General features: G+C 39.1%; 1 protein-coding gene across 4 annotated transcripts in view; it reads left to right on the top strand.

The window, feature by feature from the left end:
• RALGAPA2 (Ral GTPase activating protein catalytic subunit alpha 2) overlaps window positions 1-21,265 on the top strand; it is a 136,206-nt gene that overhangs the window by 67,726 nt on the left and 47,215 nt on the right. For all 4 annotated transcript variants that reach the window (XM_055816543.1, XM_055816544.1, XM_055816546.1 and 1 more), the window contains 6 exons: window positions 1,838-2,609; window positions 2,920-2,991; window positions 3,975-4,098; window positions 5,067-5,222; window positions 12,732-12,890; window positions 18,183-18,310. In XM_055816543.1, coding sequence (XP_055672518.1) covers window positions 1,838-2,609; window positions 2,920-2,991; window positions 3,975-4,098; window positions 5,067-5,222; window positions 12,732-12,890; window positions 18,183-18,310 — 1,411 coding nt within the window. The remainder of the gene's footprint in view (window positions 1-1,837; window positions 2,610-2,919; window positions 2,992-3,974; window positions 4,099-5,066; window positions 5,223-12,731; window positions 12,891-18,182; window positions 18,311-21,265) is intronic.

Genomic DNA, 21,265 nt, shown 5'->3' with positions numbered 1-21,265 from the left:
TCCTTGAAAAACTGGGCAGTGCCCTTTTTGATTGATTTCAGTTGTCTCTGTAATAGGATATTCAAGTTTGTTGCTGACATTGCTCTTTACGAAGATCACAGGAGAAAGAAAATGACACTGTGGTGCTGTATAGCAGAGATAGAATAGACGGAGAAGCTGGTTTTGCCTTTGGTACTGCTTAGAATTTAGTATATAGAATTAAATTCAACAACCAAAGATGAGCCCCAAATCAAACTTCTTTCAGAAATATGCAGCTGCCCTTCTTGAATTTTTCAGCAGAAATGAACCCATTGTCATAGATAATTTGCCTGCTCTGAGTGATTGGATAAGAAAATGTACAATTTGGATAAAATTCTGCAGCTGCATAAATATGCAGTTCCTGCTGATTCACAATCTACCTGTCTTTAAAGTGAAAAGAGATTATTTGGATCTAGGTACGTGTTACTGACTTTTAAAAGTCAACTTAAAAGAATGCATCCAAACACATGAAATAATTTATTTTTATAAATATATATTTTATCTCTAAAGGATTTATCATAGAGGTCATCTTTATTTCAAACAGTTGTTAAAAATAACCTTTAAAACAATGGCTGTTCAACTATGAATTATGTCCATTTTAAGTAATTTCACATATTAATATGCATTAATGTATTTCTGCAAAGGAATCAAAAGTACAGATGCAATATGAAGTGGAGCAAGATAATGTTGGATTGACAGTGATGCTGTAAAACAGTACTTCCAAGTTTTGATGGTGTCCTTTTTTCCATCGTGCAGCTTATTTTCTTTGGTTTTGTATGTGTACTTTGAACAAAAAAGTTAAAAACATTAAACCTGTTCTGCACAGGTTCCTTACTGAGTAGGACATGCTGCGAATAGCAGAAGGATAAAGTTACATGTCGGGTACATTTCTCATTTTGGGTAGAATGAGTTGTTTCTCCTATTGGATATGTTAGTGTCATACAAGTTCTTTGGTTAGCTTGCTTTTGAAAAGGATCAGTTCAGAAATTTTTCTACTTACAGGATACAGGAAAAGAACGAAGAGCCTCTTGTGAGAGGAGGCTGAAAAATTTTGGTTTTGGCGGGGCTAGGAAAAAGCTGAAAAGGGATGTAACTGTTGTTTAAAAGTGCATTAGAAGGTATAAATAGCAAGGAAAGAGGAAAATGCTATAAACTAAAGAAAAATGGTTTGAAATTGAGCATGAACCAACCTTGAAAATTATAAGGTTTCTGGCTATAAAAAAGGGGTAATATTCTGGTATAACATTCCAGTAGAAGTGGAGGAACAACGTAACTCGGAGCATGATCAATCTATGGAATAACGGATATATTTGCCTGTGCTGAAGGGAACATCTTGGAATCCAGAAAGTCTCTTCCTGCCTCATACATAAACTTTTGCACTATGCTGCTAAAGATCAAGAAGCAGTGGTTCTTAGTTGCATCACTGGTTTACCTTTTGCTTTTTGTGCTGTGTCCCTCTCTTGCTATGATTGCTGTGGGGATGACTGGGAATACAGACGCTAAGGAGAAATGCCTTAACCTGCCAGATTAAACTAGTGACAGCAGGTGCTGTGGGATTGCTGTGAAGGACTTTGTGCGTGTTTGTGGAGACCTGGATGTTACATTAGACTGAATGTCAAAGAGCATGTGGTAAAATAAAATAAAATGTGTGACAGGTAGAATTTCTTGGAAGCTGATTGTAAATAGTTTCTTTAACAGGAAGAATTAGGAGGACAACTAAGGCAAGCTTCTGAAATCTTACAGAAATTTGCAGATGCTCTTTTTTTAACGGTGTCTTGCTGCTGTTACTGATCTATTTTCTTTTTGTTGATCATTTTAGAAAAAAGGAGGAGGAATTTAGAGTTGATACCTTTAACGGCGCGGATGGTTATGACTCACTTGGTGAATCACCTGAGTCACTACCCACTTAGTGGAGGCCCTGCCATTCTCCACAGTCTCCTTAGCGAGAACCATGACAACTCCTACGTTGAGTCCTCCGAGCTGTCCTCAGAAGTCTTCCGGAGTCCCAACCTGCAGCTCTTTGTGTTTAATGACAGTACTCTTATATCTTACCTCCAAATCCCTGCAGAGAAGACGACAGACACTGAGCCAGCAGCAACCCCCTCAGACGTTAGGGTAATTGTCAGAGATATCTCAGGGAAGTACTCTTGGGATGGCAGAATATTGTACGGACCTTTGGAGGGCTGCCTTCCACAGCAGAGTGCAACAAAAGCATTTGTGATCTCGGGCAACTCTGAGCACCACTTCACTTCCCAGAAAGACATTTCTCAGGTGGAAGACGGAGAAGATGCCCTGGACCATTTGCTGGAAAAGATTGGTAACACCAGCCCTGAATGTCTTTTACATCCCCAGCGAAAGCTGAACGAGCCATCGCCACCACCGTTTGGTATGAGCTACGACCAAGAGAATGCAATCGCTGAAGCCCTGATGAGGCAGAGTGCCCGTGAAAAAGAGTATATGTTTAAGTGCAGCTCGGAGTTCGGTATGAAGGTGGCCTGTCAAGAACCACCACGTCCTGCTGAACCTCAAGCATCCTTTTATTTCTGTCGGCTGCTGCTAAATGACTTGGGGATGAACTCCTGGGATAGAAGGTAGGAAGAGAGGGTTCAGAACATGTGTATGGTGCTCTTACTCTTCTCACTTCTACCCCCAAACAGGTACACACTTAAAGTGAGAATTATGTAGCTGGGTGGTAGGCAGAGCATACCTTTGGACTTTTATGGATACCTGCTTCAGTGATTATTTTAAATAGATGTAGACTGTTTATAAATACAATACAAAAATAATTTGAGTCATGCTAATTTGATTCCCTTCTCTCAGGTATTTGAATGAGAAAATACTGTGTCTGTACTGTCTTACGTTTTCCTTCAGATATTTTTTTTTAATTTAATCTATTTGTAGAAAAAGCTTTCATCTTCTTAAGAAAAATTCAAAATTACTGCGAGAACTGAAAAATCTGGATTCCCGCCAATGGTAGGTAATGCTTACTAAACACACCATTGATAAGGTTAGTGTTTCCGAAGACAGAATGAGTAAGGTGCCAAAACCAAAACTTCATTAAAATTGCATGTGCTAGCAATACAAATATTTGTATGAAAAATGGATTGTTTGTTTTTAAAGAGTTCTGGAGCCTGAATGGATAAAGTATTTTCACTGGCACTATATACATAGAATCGAAAATGAGTAGCAAATAATAAGAGACAGCAACTATTTCCTGGTTTTTTTAGCTGAGAGGGGAGGGAAGAAGTTTCAAATTTTTTTGTGACCTTGGCTCAACTCAGAAAGGATGATTTTCTGCAGAGTGATCCCTGTGTCGGAAGCAGTATTTTAAAGGGTGATCTCCATACAACTGCTTTACGGCCAGGTAGTGGCAGAATAGAATTCTGAATATGATATATTCTTTTTAATTACTTGACATGTAGCTATTTGAAAAATATGTGCAGCACTGCAGAGTTCTGATTTTCTTCTATCCCAACAATTTCCTTACCAAATCCACTCAGCTGGTTTTCAAAGAAGCCAGTTGTCACTGTCAGCCTTCTAGAACTCAACCCAGGATCTGGAAGTCAGTAATGTTTTTCTTTCTTGTATATCATCACCCTATAATTAAAATTCTGTAGGTTATATTGTGCTCCCATTAACACCTGTGCAATCTTACTGTCGTTGGCAAGGTTGCACAGATGTAAGTGATTAGCTGTGTAATTGGAACTTGGTCATCAATTCTTTTGCTGATGCACAAAAGGAATAGACTTGGCTCTGCTCTCTGAACTGTGGTGTCTGCAGTGTGGTCATGGGGAAAAATAATTGGTGAAAATACATTTCTGCAACTGAAAGTGATGTAACAGACAGGTGGAGTTAAACATGGTTGCTTGTTCATAGCTTTTGAGTGCAGGTGGTCTGAAAAATAATTTTGAGCTAAAACTTCTTTAACCTTCGTTTCTTTCTATATCAAATTACAGCCGTGAAACGCATAAGATTGCAGTGTTTTACATTGCAGAAGGACAGGAGGACAAATGTTCCATACTGTCCAATGCCCGAGGAAGCCAGGCATATGAAGATTTTGTTGCTGGACTGGGCTGGGAGGTAATAGTCATAAATTTAGGCAAGCTAACATACTGGAAAACAAATTGCTTATCACTGCATATTTATAATTATTAAAAAAAGATTATTTTTTTTTATACACGTTAATATTCAGTAGTACTTATGATCACCTTTTCAGCAGAATGCTGTAAATCCATATGCTACTTCTAGATGAACCCATCCTACATGTTTGTGATTGCACAGGTGGTGCTGCAGTGGACACTGCTGCTTTCTGCGTCATTAAGACCTACAGCATAATTTCACCGTAATTTTAGCTCCTTTTAGCTCCTCACATACCCAACCACAGGACTGCTTTACAAAGGACAACGTTTAGTTTGCATTGTTGAAATGGTGTCAGTAACCTAAAATGACATGAACATTTACGGTTTTTGGAAATACTGAGTAGCTGCTTTCCATTTTCAAGGATTTAAGTGACACAAGGTCTACAGGGAGAGGTAGCATCCTCAGACTGATGCAGTTGGGTAAACAAACAAGCTGTTGGACACAGGCTTGTCTTCAAAAAAACATTTCTTCTAAGAATAATTTCTTCTAAGGTTTTCCTTTTTGTATGAACCTTCTGATTGTTTATATTTTCTCTGCACTTCATAATTATTTCTCAGAGTGTATGCTTTGAGTGGGTTCGCTAAGCTGTGCGTATCTCTTAGAGCAGCTGCGCATGATAATGCTTTTGCATCCTTGCTGTTTGCTGGAAGGAAGGTAGAATAGCCATATAGATAATGACGTAGTACCTAGTGAAGAGATGTTTAGTTTTAGTAAATGCCAGATACAGGAATAGGAAACAGACAGATTAACACAAAGATCACAAACTTGTAAGGGAAGACTTCCTTTTTCTCTGGGTTGGCTACAGAATTCAAGAGTGGTAAATTCACCAAGTCTTGGTATATAAATAAATACTGATTTATTCATCAGTCTTTTCAAATTTCTTCTAATTATGACTCTCAATCAATCAGGTTGATCTTTCAACGCATGGTGGGTTTATGGGCGGCCTGCAGCGCAATGGCAGCACAGGACAAACAGCACCCTATTACGCTACCTCGACTGTGGAAATTATTTTTCATGTGTCTACAAGAATGCCATCAGATTCAGATGATTCACTTACCAAAAAGGTAAATAATTTCCTGAGCATTTCAAGACATTGTCTGTAGTCTTCAGGTGCTTATAATTGAAGTTTAAACTGAAAATGGATTGTGCTAACTGGTCCTAGCAGGCCATCTTTGCTGTGCCACATGGTGCTCTGCAGCTATATTACCTGAATTAAATGGCATCTAAATTCTGGATTCAGAAATGCAATTAACATTTCCGTGGGAGCCTCAAATACCGCCATTAGTAATAATATTAGCAATAATTTCATTTGTATGTTCTCTGCCTGCCAAAGCTGTTGTAGTTTGGTAGAACAAAACAACCAAATGCAGCATAATAAAACCTTACAGATGAATCGTCCAGCACATAACAGGAAAGAAAAGAAGTGAAAGAGAAGTGACAAGCATACTACCAAAAGCAGCCAGCTGATATTTAAAACCATTATCCAGTTATTCACCATTCTGACAAGCAGACTCTACTTCAAAGATGGCCAGAACCCAGCCCCAAATTTTGTTGGTATCAGTACTTAATCATTTGTCTTTCCTAACAAGGAGTGATTTCAGATTATGGTGCTTGCCAACTGCTGCTTAGAGTCAAAGAAGATTTTAGGTGCATACTGAATCGTTGCCTTCTTAATTAGGATTGGCAACTTGTCCTACATAGGTTGTTAATGTGTGTTAATAATGCTGCTACAGCCATCCAGCCTACCATGTGATACTATTGTGCTGTGAAAATTATCTATAAATATGTCACTGGGTGATTGTATTGGTTGTCCAGTTAGTTTCAAAATACCGTGTGCTTTTCCTTGAAATAAAAAGGTAGAATTTCTGATTACTGGTCTTGAAAAATTGCCCAGCGTTTAATAGTAAAGCTAGAGCCTTTCTTTTTTTTATTGTGATAGCTGTCACAAAAAAAAGCAACAAAAAAACCCAACACAATTACATGTTTCCCTTTATGAAGGCAACTCATTATCTTCATATTAGTGGATTTATGTGGCTATGGAAAAAAATGTAATCAGAGTACTTCAGGGTAGAGCAGTAGGGCTGTGGTACATATTAAGAGGCTGTATAGGCTCTGTCACTTTACCAAGGTAGGGCTCATCTGTATTTTTATTGTTCCTGGCTGGTATATATCCAGCTGCTAGTTAAAAACTCCAGTGACAAACACTACAGTTTCCCTAGGCAATGTATTCCTATGCTCCACTTCTTGTACCATCAGAAAATTTCTTGTGGCATCTACTTTGCTTCAGTTTAAGCCCATTTATTCTTACCCTATTCCACATGGATATGGAGAACAGATTATTTTGCAGCAGAGTTACTCATGTTTGAGAACTCCTACCATATTTTTCCTAGTCTTATTTTTCCTACACGGATTGTGGTTGTTTAGTCCAATCTCCGCATGTAAGTCATAGCTCCTGGATTTTACAGATGCATAGCAAAGACAGTGAAATACTGTCTAGCTGTTGAGTAGTACATCACCTGGGAGAGGAGAGAGCACAGACTGACAGAGCTACCACAAGGGGGAAAATGGGTCTTAATTGCAAACAGTGTATTTTACTAATTCTCCTAATTCCCATCCATGTTAGGGATAACACAGACATTGAGAGTCTAGTTATTCTATTTAGTTGTATTCCCTATATTTGTTTTAAGAGAATGTCTTCTTTGTGAGAAACAAAAAGCACAAGCATTTAGTTAGTTGCCAGCTTCCAAGTCTTGAAGTGCTAGGAAACAAGGCCAACTCCAGTACATATCATCCACAGAAATCACTGCAAAGTAATTGCTTTAAGATTTTAAAAAACACAAAAAACTTAAATCTGCTGTAGGAATGAAACCCTGCAGGGATCAAACTGTGTATTCCTGTAAAGAAGGACAAAGCTCTGAGCAACCTAATGGACTTCGGGAGCTGCCCCCACTGTAAGCAGAGAGTTGGACCAGACGACTTCCAGAGGTCTTTTTTAACATATAATCTTCTGTGGTTCCATGCTTCTGCACAAAACAGATTCATTTAATTTATCACAGCTCTTTTGTAAGCAAGCATATATTTTTGTGCAAATTAGCACAGACTTGTTAACAAATTTTATAAAATTGCAGCAAAGAGTGGAGGCAAGATGCATTTCAGAAGCACTGTAAAATTACTCGATGATTGATAGTTCTGTAATGCTTTGAAAATGCTGATGGATGAACTAGCCTGCATTTGAAACCAGTGGTTTGAGCGTGAGTGTATATCCACAATATATGGAATATATAATACTGGAAGAACTCTTCTAACCCTACAAGTGTTGGTTACTTGAAATTTCCACTTGTGAACCTTCGCTGTGGAGGCCCTGTACTGAAATATGTAAAGGCAAGTACATTGATACTTTAGTGACAAAATTCCTCAGTCTACAGAAGTCCCACGTTGATTTTTTGGCAGCCTTTCATCTGCAGGCCACAACTGGCACGTGTGTCTGAAAAGAAACATGTGACTGCCTGCAACATACTCTTAAACAAGAGGAAAATGTATTTCCCCCACACACACACCTGTTGATGCTGCGCTTGTGAATTCTGCAATACCTGGTTAACTGAGTCGTGATCAGATGCAATGGTGCTTCCAAGATTGTGGCAACTCTTGGATCATCAGAAGTATTTTAATATTTCCACTTGCTCACTGAACAGTTAGCGCATGCTGGGCTGATTATTGGAATGGTACATCCAGGTTGAAAAAATATTTTATATTTATTACTTCTTTCTGTTAATCCTTCTTTTTCATAACAGTGTGTGGGAGGAAGGCAGATGACAATGTCATTGCATACCTTCTCCATTTTAATGTTTGCTGTGATAAAACTGTATATTGTGATAGAGTACAGTATTACTGGTAGGAGAAGATTATGTTGCCAGTCACAATGCAATGGGGGGCCCAACTTTTTTCCTTGCCTTTTCTCCTGCTTCTATCAAATAGGATCCCATGGATGCTATCTGGAACCTAGGGGGTCCCCCTTATCTCTGAAATCTTTATGTAATTTCTGTGGTTTCTTCTCTGCTTATTTTGCCTACAGACAGGCAAAAAGAATTCAATACCAATCAGTGTGCTCGGCTTGCAGGCTCTGGAGCTGAACAGAAGGTCTTACCACCTGCTGGCCAAGGAAGTAGTACAGCAGGTCATAAATTCTGTGGGCTGGGGAATTAAGCAGATGCAGTAATTTTACTTAAATATATTATTATGGGTCTTTATTTTTACCGAACACAATAGGATAAATTCACTTCTGGTATAAATTTATAAGAATAAGTACACTTCCACTAAGGATGAACTTGGCCCCATATTTTTGTGCAGTACAGTTGTAATTTGCAGTTCGTATTCCTTCATTTGAAATATATGCTGACACATTATATTGCTCTTTCAGGAGGAAGAAAAAAACCCCTCTCCAAATAAGTCTTAGCCCTGAAAGAAATCTTTTCTGGTGGAATAATCAAAATTCAGCTGATAATCTTTTGCTGCCGTAGGGTTCAGCATCATTGGTTCTAAACTTTTTTTTTAATTTGGCTATCTTGTGGCAAGAATGAAAATCAGTCATAGTAACAGCATCATACTGTCCCTGTCTTGTTCTACCGAAATTGTACTTACCGGTTTAAAAACAAGCTGCAGAATTTTTGATTTATTCAGTCCTCTCCATTGTCATAGCAGAACTTTTTCAATTCAGAAATCTGGTTGCAACCCCATACTGAACTCTTGCTCCTTCGCCACAGAAATTTGTTAGCTAGAGCTAGATTAGATTTTTAGCAGCTAATCTAACTGCTGTAGGGGTTTGCAAAGTGGGGACAGAGCTGTGGTATTGGATTTGTCCAATTCATTTGACTCCAGGACTATAATTGCACTTATGTCTTACAAGGCTTTTATAGCCTAGGGCTGGCGAGCAGCAGAAAAACAAATTGGCAGTGATACAGTAAGAGTGAAAGGGAATGAAAGGCACACATTATCAGTCTCCAGGCAGCACTGTTCTGGCAGGAAGTTTCTTGGTTAATTTACAAATAAAACTTAGATTTTAGGATGGGTACACTGTCAGCCAGACAATGGGGATGTCAGGCCCGACTGTTACTTAGCAAAAGTAGCAGCCCTGCCTCCCCAAAAGCAGAAATTCTTCAGTCGAACAGACGACTCCTCTCTGGAGCCAGCTGGCTGTGTAATGCAATTAGCAGGGAAAGGAGGTCAGGCCATTAGGTGTGTACCGTGACCAGTGTCAGCGGCGGCGTGTTGCCTGGCAGTCAAGTCAGCGTGCAGCCCAGCCGAAGCGGGGAGCCTTGAAAACTATTTGCTCAAGCGAAGGCGAGCGTCAGGGCTCGGCGAGCCTCCCGGTGCCGAGGCTGGCTGCGTAGCTTCTGGAGCTGCTGGCTGCGCTCGGATGCCCGGCTCAGGGCTGAGGAAACACAGACCAGATATGATTAACGACAGCGTGATGCACATCAGAAGCTATACATCGACCCAGCTTCCAGGCGTGGGGTGCTCAGCGTAGCTGAGCCATCAAGCTGTGGCTGCGCCTGAGAATGTATATATTTTGTTCGTGTTAGCGAAACCGCTTTTATGTGCAAGCTAAAAATTCATGCACAGTCAGCTCACTCAGGGAGGAGAGGCAGCTGCAATTTCAAGAGCTGCCTTCCCTGAACGTTTGTAGAGAGATGGTTCAAGTCGGCCATAAACTTAAAAAAACTGACTGCTTGTGGTTGAGCTGGTCTGTTGTTTGGTTTTGCTTTTTAATATATATTTTGCTTCATGGCTGCTTTGTTGTTTTTTTTTTTTTTTTTAATGTGTTGGGCTTTTATCTTTTTATTTTCTCTGCCCCTAAACTGCATGGAGAGTATAGCATGGGTCTCCATTCCAAAAGCATTGTCTGTGTTACTTTGGGCCTTTAAGCAAAACTTGCTGGTCCCCTTCAGGGTACAGAGTCTGGCCTACAGCTTTTATTTCGAATGAGCAATACAGGGAAATTTTTCGCTGATAAGATTATAATACTGCTTTTTATCAATGAAATTATCTTTCAAGAATAAATATTTTTGCTTAATACCAATTTTATATTTGTAACATATCTTATAAATACAAAGATTAAGACTATGACTTCAAAACAATGATAGGTAGTAACTCAAGCTTCAGAATGAGTTACTAGCACGTGATGAGGATTGTAGTAATTTATTATTACATGATGTTTGCAAGATTTTGAGCTGGTAGCTATCACTTCCTGTCTCAAGCACAGCAAGCATTGATTGCTCTAACTTCTTCTGTTGAATTTTACCTGTTTATTGAATTTTGTTCTCTTGGAAGCGATAGTAGTACATAGTGTTTGGAGATTCTTTAGTGTGAAAAGTATTTGAATATTAGCAGAATAGTTCCCTGTGATTTAAAAATGGTCTCTTAAGTGCTCTTTGGATACTGTTTTTATAGTGGTATATGCTATTTATCACTCTAAAAGCAATAGGAGGCAAGGCAGCGCAGTACCTTTTCTTCACGGTTTGTTTGTGTAGAAGTGCTGTGTTCACTTTGTGACAATTGCATCACCTTAAAGAAATCTGTTTCCATATTTATTTGTTGCGCTCTTTAAAGCAGAAGTTGCTAAACGCTGCTGTTGTGGGCTTCCTCTGTTGTGAAGCTGGTGCCAGAACTCACTCTAGTATTAGGATGCATTGGATTCTGCCTCGTAAATTGTGGGTGCTGCTTACAAATATGCTGCCGTTGGGCTGCTCTGAATACAGCTGGTGTGAGCTGGGTCCTTCCTTCGCTCAGCTTTCATAGAAAATTACAGCTCAGCTTTGGCTGAGAATAGCCAGATATTCTGGGAAGGAACAGCCTTGCCAAACACTTCGGTCCTCAGTGTGTAGAACCTGTTGTGCACAAAGTCTTGCAGCCAGACAGATTTTTTGGGGGGGGCTTTTAGGACTAAACTTTACATCTTACTTGTAATGACTTTTAAGGTGACCTAGCTGCAGCTGTTCACAGAAAAGTGAAATCCGAATTTTGTTGTATCTGTAAATTACTGCTTAGTTTTGTATGTATCAGTCTGTATTGTGACATTATCAAGATAAGTATTTTCTTGGGTGTTGCTTTATTTTTACTGAGCGATTAAGAAAATATAAGAATGCACAGAAATCAGGATGCCTGTGAGAACAGCAGTTTGTACTGATTTTTATGCATGTAAGAATCTCTAGTAATAGTCTTGTTAATGTTTCTGTGTTTTTATAAGATGCAATTTTTTTGTTTGTATCTTTTTCAAAAGAACGGAAAATACCTTTTATTTGTAGGTGCAAATAAAATACAGCTCTATCTTCTATTTAATTTAAAATAAATGAAGAATCTAAGTCAGTCTATGAACTTAGCTTTATTTTACTCTGCTACAGTATAAACTGTAAGAAAAGTTCATAGTTTTAACTTTTTGATTCTCATAATGTGTTATGGTTGTGCCATGTTTCTCTTACAACTAGGGTACAGTTTGCCATCCAATATGTAGGGGTGAAAGTCACTACTTTTAAAGGCGCTACCTGGTTCTGAAGAGGGAAAATGAAGTGGTACAATATTGGCTGATAGGAAGCGGATTGAGATTACTTAGCTGATGTTTACCAATGAAAATCACTACCTTTTTTATTATACCCCCCCCGCCCCCCTTCTTTTTCCCCTGCATAGAGATGGTGAAGAAGGCAGAGCTACGTTTTGGCTTCTTTGTTAGGTCTATTGTGCACATTGTTCCAGGGGCTAGCACCAAATTGGGGAGCAGGGTGGGGGTGGTCTTTTAAGCTTTAAGTGGGGCTTAAATTCTCTTTATGCTTTGGGCTGGCATTCTGCATATGGATTAAATTTTAACTTTAAAGCTTACAGTTGAAACTATTGTGTGTAGCTTGTACATGATTGCCAAATACTATTTGCCATCTGTTAGATCACCTCCAGTTCCTCCAATAACAAAGCAAACATGCAGGCTTTCAGATACATTTTGTGAATGTCACATTTAAATTTTATACATATTTTATGCAGTTCTGCTCCAAATAAAAAGGTAACTCCCACAGTATTTCCCATTCTTCTCTAATTCACACTGCCCAGACATTTTGCTTACATTTTCAAACAAAAGTCCTCTCCAGACAGAGTCAGCAAGGAGATCCTTGTAGTGTAATAAATTCAGGAATAGTGGTTCATGATGGAAAGTTTCTTCACATCCTGAGTCGAGGCATTTCATGTTTCTGTGACAGCTACCTTATTTTAGCTGGAATATGGTGTTCTCTTGGTTGTTTTGTTCTAGTAATTCAGATTTCCATCTTAAATTATTGCAGGTAATGTACATTTACATATCATGCTAATGGCTAGTTCGATAATTACTTAATTAAGCCATCAAACAACAATGCGTTCTGAATGAAGCGAATTATTTAGCTGATCTTTTCATGAGCAACTGGAGAAAAACAATATTTTAACTTTTTCTGTAATGAAATATTTCTACTATTGAGCGTTGTAATTCAATTTGTGTGCCATGACCCCTCATAAACTGTTGTTATCACTCTGATTAATAAAGAGCCAATTTGCTGTTGCAGCTTCGTCACTTGGGAAATGATGAGGTTCACATCGTCTGGTCTGAACACACTAGGAACTACCGCAGAGGCATTATACCAACAGATTTTGGAGATGTTTTAATTGTTATTTATCCAATGAAGAATCACATGTTTTTCATAGAGATAATGAAGAAACCAGAGGTATGTTTTGACTGCTTTATTGGATCTATCATGTGTGTTATACAAGTGACCAACAGTTTTGTTCCTTAAATAAAACTCACTGTTTTAGAGTTTGGGGGTTTGTTCCAGGAAATACAAAATATAGTCTGTCCATCTCAGTTTAAAAGTATGCTGAGCAATGAGCTTTTACTTTAAACCTAGAATTACTGATATTTCAGAAATCTCAACCCACAGGAGTTATTGGACAAAGGGCAACGTTTAAAATCATTGTGAATTTCCAATGCAAGGCAATAAGAGCAAAAGAATAAAGATTTAAGTTCCTCATTTGCTATTAATTCACCCTGTATTTTTTATACATATATATAATTACCCAGGCTTGGTAACTGATGTACATATGGTATTGCGCATAACCTCACATGTTTTTGAGACAGTCATCATAATCTGACTCGGTGGGATGATGTAGGGATTGGATACCCTTATATCAAACAACGTATCTGAGGTTTAGTATTTTCTATTTAAATCATTGTTAAAGCAACCACATTTTAGACATTTTTTTGAAAAAATAGCTTTTTCTCTGGAAAATGTCAGGGGTGTTTGTATATGTACATCTGTGTGTGTATGTACGTCTGTGTACACATACAAAAAAAGCTACTTTCAATAAATTCTTGTCTGGTACATTATGGATGCAAAAATGTATATAAAACATACTTCATGGAAGTAATTGGTGTGGTAAATAACATTTCCCTTATATGAGGGACAATATTTGTCCAAGAGAACAACCAGCTGTGGAAAAATGCATACATCAGATGACATATTTACCAGCTGTATACATTATTGTTTGAGTTCTGAATGGCAGAGCCATTATATACTAACAACCAGTGGCTTGCCAAACTTTTTCAAACTGAAATTTTTTTATAAATTGGAATAGTGTGGGGGGGTTCCTACCCTTGATTTTGAGCTCAGCAGTTTTCTTCTTGGGAATTTTGGCTTTTAAAGTTCTGTCAGAAAAATCAGAATTTAGCCTTATGAACATGCTTGAAAATTCTATGAAGCAATCGAGAAAAGCTATGTCATCTTACATATTAGTCAAAAATACCCAACGGGCAGAAAGAATAATAGCTAACTGGAAATTTAGTGTTATCCCTACATTTAAAGTACAAACCATTACAATGTAATAAAATTAATCCAGACATTTCCAGGGCAAGTGTGGCTGACCTTTTGTTCACCAGCTACTGACCCCAGGGTGAATGAAAGAGGCTTGCAGAGAGAAATGTCTGTTGTTTGGCTTCAGTCCCTGGTATTTAAATTGCATTCCCTAATCAAATGAAAAGGCTGTCCTCTCTATCAGGTTACAGAATCCATGGCAACATTTGGCCTTTTATATACATAATGTTAGCCTTTTTGTTTGCATCTAAGTAGAGACACCTGGAGCAATGTTAACATTAACCGATTTAGCATTAATAGCTTCATTATATAAGAATTTCTGATCAGATAGCTGTTACTTTTGTTATATTGCTTCAGCTTGTATTGTTTTCATTTTTTATCTCCCTGCTTGGCAACCGGGCAATGATTTGCAAATTTTTTTTGTCTTGATTAATTAAGCAATATAATTATCAGAAACCGTGATGCAGTCTTTGCTCGACAAAGCTTCTGAGAGAAGACAATAGTAAGTCTGTTAGTGTGAATGCATTCCACGCGTCACAGATGCATGAGGATATTCTGAACAATGAGACGAAAAGCTGCCTGTAAAAGAGGACAAAGAATGCCAGGCAGACTCTACACACTGCACATACCGCCAGGGACATACTGCGGGTTCCCTGGGACACAGATGCCTCGTTAGATTGCAGCTAGTCATCAGAGATTAATTCTCAGCCATTTGGTACAATAATTTACCCATTCCCCACTTTTAACTAGTGCTGCTTGCTATAGAGGGGAAGCCTTTGTGCTCAAAAGGTTTATTTAACCTTGCCTACTTTTACTGCATGTAATAGAAATTTTTTTTTTTGGGGGGGGGGGGGGGATTGTAATGAAGCAGGTGTTTGCAATGTGCTGAATATTAATTTTTTGCTTCATGGATAACATGCATTGACATTTGGAGTACTCAAGGAAGGGGATACTTCCCTTTATCCTTTTTTTTTTTTTAATTGATTCCTGTCAAAGCATAGTATATTTTTTTGTAACCATTCAGAACACTGTTTTCCTCAAATGGGTTTTTAATACCAACTTACAGAAAAGTACTGAGCAGGGCACATGTCCCTACACATTAAGTTGGTCTCCCCCCTCAAACTCCTTGTTAAGGCAGAGATCCCTACACAGATGGAAGCTGACGATATGCGAGTTCCATTGACTTTAATGACCCTTGGCATGGCCAGTAGATCTGCTCGGGAATTAATAATTCTGAGCATTGTGTCCATGCGGGCGTATGGTCCGGTTGTGCGCTCCTTGTGTAGCAGTGGGCTCTGCGGACCTGGAGCCTGGTGGGGACAGCAAGGCCTCTGCCAGCCTAACGCATGGCAGCAACGCCTTTGCAGGTCTCCGGAGAGTTAGCTCCACACAGCAGAAAGCTGTGAACTGATTTGGGGAAACGCTGCTGTTGGTTCTCATTTTACATAGGTTACACTTTTTCTTTGGTAATGTTAAATCGGTTGCTCTTGTACAAAGTCACTTCTATCTATTGCATTATTTTCTTTTTCCATCTGCCAGTGTATGCCAACTTTGTGTCATGAAAAATGTGTGCTTTTTGACAAACAGTGTGCCTGGGATCCTGAAATAATCTGTTCAATTATTCGAAACATGCTTGAAAAAAGGCATGTTTCCCATTTTCATGAAAGTCATTGTGAAGAGCACCCACTGTGCTCTTACTTCTGTGCTGTGGGGACAGAGTTCAGGGATGCTAAGGATAGGTTTCAGTTCTTGGGGCTCAGCTCTGATTAGCCTACTTTTCTGTTTTTAAAAGGAATTTTAGAGTAAAGTATGTTTTATTGGCATTTGACTATTAAACTTTCAGAGAAAATAATTGTTAACCTTTTTGTTTAAAAACGCCAGACAGACTGGAGATATTTTTGATAAATTTGCTGGAGAGTCCCCACTGAAAAGATTATTAATAATATTTTTTTAAATGTTGAGTGTATGTATATATGTGTTTGTATTTATATACACACACACATATATATGGTGTATAAAATATATACACCTTGTTTATATTTGACGTATATAAATTCTGGAATACTGTGTTAAGAAAATCTACCCCACTCCCTAGACTCCAGATGGTTTTGAAACAGTGAAACAAAGTCCTGTAAGCAAAAATTGCTTGTCAAAAAGCCTGACAATGAGTTTCCCTGTACAGTGGCATATGTAAGTGCTGATCTGACTTTAAATAGCTGGTATTTGTATGTTGGTATAATTTTAATGCTAGTGTGTACTTAACCTCCTTATTTGTACTTACATAAAAATATAGTTTTCCAGTTTTTTTTCTGCTTTTGTCAATACTTTTAAACAGAGTATGTGTTAAATTCATTTAGAAATGTTATTGCTTAAAGAGGAAAAACTGTGCTCTAGAACACTATCACATAGGTGGGTATAGACTCTTCCTGTCACCTTTCTTTCCAACTGCCTGGATAGTAATGCTAGCATTAAAAAAAAATGAAAGGGAAAACCACTATGGAAACATCTTAAACTAATCTGGGTGGGGGTTTTTTTTTGGGGGGGGGGGCGTTGGTAATTATTTTAAGTAAAGGAATGACAAAGTAACTGTGTGAAAAGACAGCTGTCATTTGCAGATGTTATATTAAAACCAAATTTCTTCAGTAATTCATTGCCACTTCTAATTAGAGGAATTCCCTAGATGCAAGGGATTTATATTATTCCTTTGTCCATTTATTGAATGACTGTCACAGTCACCCACAAGCAGTTGCAGAAGAATAATAGAGGGTATTTATTTATGTGATAAGCCTCTGTACAGATGGAAAAAATCCATAGCTTAAATATTGATAATTGCTACTAGTTTCTGTTTAGGGTTTTGGTTGGGGGTTTTGGTTTAGTGGTTGGTTGATTAGTTTGTGTTTGGGGTTTTTTTTTTCCATTTTGAGTTTGTGAAAGGGAAATGAGTTTACCTACTTGTAAATACTAAAACTTATTATGTATTTAAGCATTAAAATTCTCTGGGTTTGACATGGAAAAATCAGTTATGTGTATGCAATTCCAGACGTTTTTCACTTCTATGAAGTGTCTATCTTACCAAGTATAGCCTTTATCTGAGGAGCCATATGTCACCACATGACATTATATGGTGGTTTCCTCTGGAGGTAACCCTGAAGGAACAGCATTTTAACAGCTTGGCCTGCCATGCTGGGACAGACCTGTTTGTGCCTGTCCCAGACCCGGTTGTAGGGCACTGCCTCTGAGAGGTGGTGGTTTTCCACCATCTCCTTTGCTTTCCACAGACCTCATTATCTTAGATCAACTCAACTTCCACCACCCCACCCCCTCCCCTCCAGTGAAGTCCATGGAAGGAGTTTACAGGGGATGGTCTGAAACAAATACTCCTTTGCAAAAATTCCTACCAATGTCAGATTCAGCCAGTGAATCAGTTTCTCCTGTTGAGAGGCACAACAGAAGGCAGCTCTTAATATCTATTAAAAATGGAATATTGATTTCAAATTAATAGACAAATTTTGTTCATATGCATAACAAGCTCATGTTTACCCAGTTGAATATTCTGTGAAACATGCTGCATATCCATGTAAAGTATACTGATGGCAATTATAGAAGACTTGCAAACTTAAAAAAATCAGGGAATTAATACCACACTGGAAGCTTCAGTGTGGGAAGCAATGTGGTCATGCTGTTATCTGGCAAAATAACGTACTAGTTTTCTGTAGTGGTTCTGATGTTCGTTATTCCGAACATCAGTAATATAATGCAAGACAAAGTGTGTTGTTCTAGCAAGGGTACCACCTGACTGACTGTGCTGACCTGGCTGGTAGTGGCCTTGCAGCTACAGCTCATGGAGATGGTTTGTTTCTGTGTTCTGCTGGACTTGGAGGAGTCTCTTTGTAGATCTAGAGAGGAGACCTAGAGCGAACTGACACTTGTAACACAACCAAATAACTTCATTGTCTAGAGCAGGACCATGTGAAACTTGCCTCCCTGGCACCTTTCTTAAGCAGCAGATGCCTTGCTGTGAAAAGCCCTTGCAAGTCGGGCATGTTGTTTCTGATTATGATTTTGGAAGTTTCTCCCGTGCTCTACACTAGCCTTTCAGCTTCCTTTGGCTCAGCTTTTCATGTGGTGTTTTTATTTTGGGGTCCACAGGTGCCATTTTTTGGTCCTCTCTTCAATGGAGCAATCGTGACTGCAAAGCTGCTGCCAAGCCTCATATGTGCCACGTGCATCAATGCCAGCAGAGCCGTCAAGTCACTCATCCCGCTCTACCAGAGCTTGTATCCTTTCCTCCCACTGGGGCGATGCTCCCCTTGGTAGGGTTCTTACTTCTGAATGTTCTTCTGTGGAGAGGTAGGCTTTAATGAAAATCCTTCCCATGTGACTTCATTGGAAAAGGTCAAAGCTTTGTTCGCGTCAAGCTCAATCTTTTCAGTTGTTCACACCTGGCTGCCATCCAGTGTTTTAAAAATAAGATCGTGACATCACGAGAGTGGTCTCACCAGCAGCTTCAGACGGTCTTGCTGGTGGTGGACTTGGACTTAACACTGATGCTTTGAACTGTAAGTAATGATAATACTCTATTTTCTTTCAGACTAATAGAAGTTATCTACTGTGTATATTAGGCTAATACGCAGAGCTCTGCTATTCAAAGTAGTCGTCCAATTGACTTTACTTGGACTCATTACATTAATAAGACAGATGGGATTTGGCTCAGATACGGATGTTTCAGTTCATGAATTCCGGTTTCATTGCAGCTACGTCTGTATTTGGGCATTTTCAGAACATATTTTCTAACAGTTGCTGGAAGATAACTAGATGGTATGCTTCTGTGTTAGAGGAATTGCAGCATGGGCTTCTATTCTTGTGATAACAGCATTATTAGTAATCTTTAGTTATTCTAGGATTTTCTCATAATGTAATCATGCTAGAAACGTTTTATAGCTTGCTTTGTTAATCATACTGCTGAGTTTTCTTTGGGGAGCTTTTGATTTGAGTATTTCTCTAATCGTATTACAACTTTGAGAAAGAGTTTGCAAATGAAATTTTTTGATCTTTGAAAGAACATTGATTAATTAGAGATGCACATTTTAAAACCACAAAACATCCCACAAAATACTGGGCTTTTTTTGAAAAGGCTAAACTTTATCCGGTAGACTTTGCAAAAGTCATCAGAAATTGGAAGTAGCATTGTGGTTAAATAAATCAGTATTTTATCAACTTCATTGTGGACTTGGTTTAAAACAGACCATTGGTGGCTTTTGTGTAAGCAGTTGAATGCAATACATCAGCTGCAAAACCATGGCAGTACTTAGCAGATGATGCAAAACTTGCCAAGTTTTCCACTTCTGTTTCATCAGAGAAATCTAGCTAATTGATAAAATTCTTCTTTGCAGAACTTAGCTTAATCCATGTGCTTCAGTAGTCAATGTATAATAATAAAACAGCAGTGTAGTAAAATTAACATAAGGAACAGCGGTCATAAGAATGAAGAGATCCTGTTGACTCCTACTGCTGTCCCAGCACCTCACTCCTGGAGTCCTCTGATTCCTGGTTCTGCTCATCTTTTGGCTTTCCACGTTCTGTGAGCAGTGTGCACCAGCCTGCTGTGCTTGCACTCTCCAACAGGGTCTCTCAGGGTCCTTCCTTGTCCCCAGGGAAACGTGAGCAGCACAAATATGATAGCACAAGCCACTTCTCAGCATATGTTTGAGGTCTAGCTGAAACAGCATCTGTCCCCAGATTCTTTTCTTCCTTTTTTGTGCCTGCTTTTGCAGCAACGATATCTGTAGTGAATCAACTGCTGCTTGTCTGTTTGATAAATGAAAGTGGATTGAGACTTCTGAAACTGGGCAAAGATAATGTGGTGGGAAGATCCCATCAGGATGACCCTGGAGTGGGAGAGAAAGCTATCTGTAACTTTTACCATAGATAATGAAACACTTTCAGATGTACTAAAATTCTTAATGAGCCAGAAATTGGCATGTGAATGAATATATGCGTAAAAGGTGTTGTTTGAGTCTATCCAATGCAGTAACGCTGCTCTATAGCTCCCAAAGGGTGCACACACAGTGAATGATTTTGCTCTGGTGTTTGCTTTGCTAACTGAGAGGGAAGCAGAGCCAGCGATTTAAACAGTAAATGAAATAGTTTAGCAATTTGGGTCAGACTGGACATGAAAATAACTCAAAGGTGGAATAACTCAAAAAATTGCCATAGAAGGAAGGAAATAAAAAGCACCAATCGTGGAAAAGTAACAGGTAATGTTTGGTGGCACCAAAGATGTAACCTTGCCAGTTCGAGTGACTGCAGGAAAACTTGTGTGGGGCAGAGGTGAGGAGTAGTCTGCCACTTCTGTTTGTCACACAGGTCATGTTAAGAGTCAGCATCCATAATAAGGATTAGCAGCTAAAGATTTTCTTGATTCAAGCATGGTTAGAAATTGATTGAATGCTTCAGTTGGTGTTAATGGTTCAATGGTGATAAGGCACTGAGCCCGTGGTGCTCATATTGGAGCAGCAGCAGGGAGTGAAATACCTGCTGGGACCCTACCCCAGCTGGAGCAGAGCCTGTACCCTCGCTCCGGCCTCACAAGGTGCAAGAGGAATGAGCTGGTGGCGGGGCCCATGGGAAGCGCTGCCTGCGCGGGGTCGTGTGCCGTGGAGCTGGGGCAGCATCTTGCCAGCAGTGACAGCTGAAGTCACTTGTTGGAAAGTCTGTAAACTCTGGTTACAGCTGCACTTGTCAGGGGCTCTGAGGGAAGTGTAATCAGCCACAGAGATTAATTTGCATCTCAATTAGGAAAGAGTCAGGAGGAAGCATAGGGTCTGTTGCTGGAAGGTTGTGGAAGAAATCTCATCAGGCACAAAAGGCTCCCAAGTCTCGGTGCTCCAGCAAGTGGAGGACAATATCCGAGTCCGGTTTCCATGGGGACCAGGACCGCAGGGCCGCGGGAGAATCTCGCTGTGCACTGTAATCGCTGGGTCATGATGACACAAATTCCACTGTTGTACCCAAATACATTTTTCTGTTGGAAATCTCTTTGAAAATGAGGAAGGTAACTATGGCAGACCACATTAGAATTTTATCTTTTAAATCCATTTTTTATGTTTATGTAACTGTTTCTGTTTTAAGGAATTTGTTAGAGCAAGAAAAATACTCCTTAAAAAATAATTACCTGTATTTAAAGTTTAGTTTAAAGTTATTCTGGCTACAAGCTCCTTGCATACATCAAA

Source organism: Falco peregrinus, chromosome 11 (genome assembly GCF_023634155.1).
Source record: "Falco peregrinus isolate bFalPer1 chromosome 11, bFalPer1.pri, whole genome shotgun sequence".
In the NCBI taxonomy this organism is placed as follows: Eukaryota; Metazoa; Chordata; class Aves; order Falconiformes; family Falconidae; genus Falco; species Falco peregrinus.
Note: the sequence above shows the minus strand (reverse complement) of the source record. Positions and strands in the feature narration are given on the sequence as shown.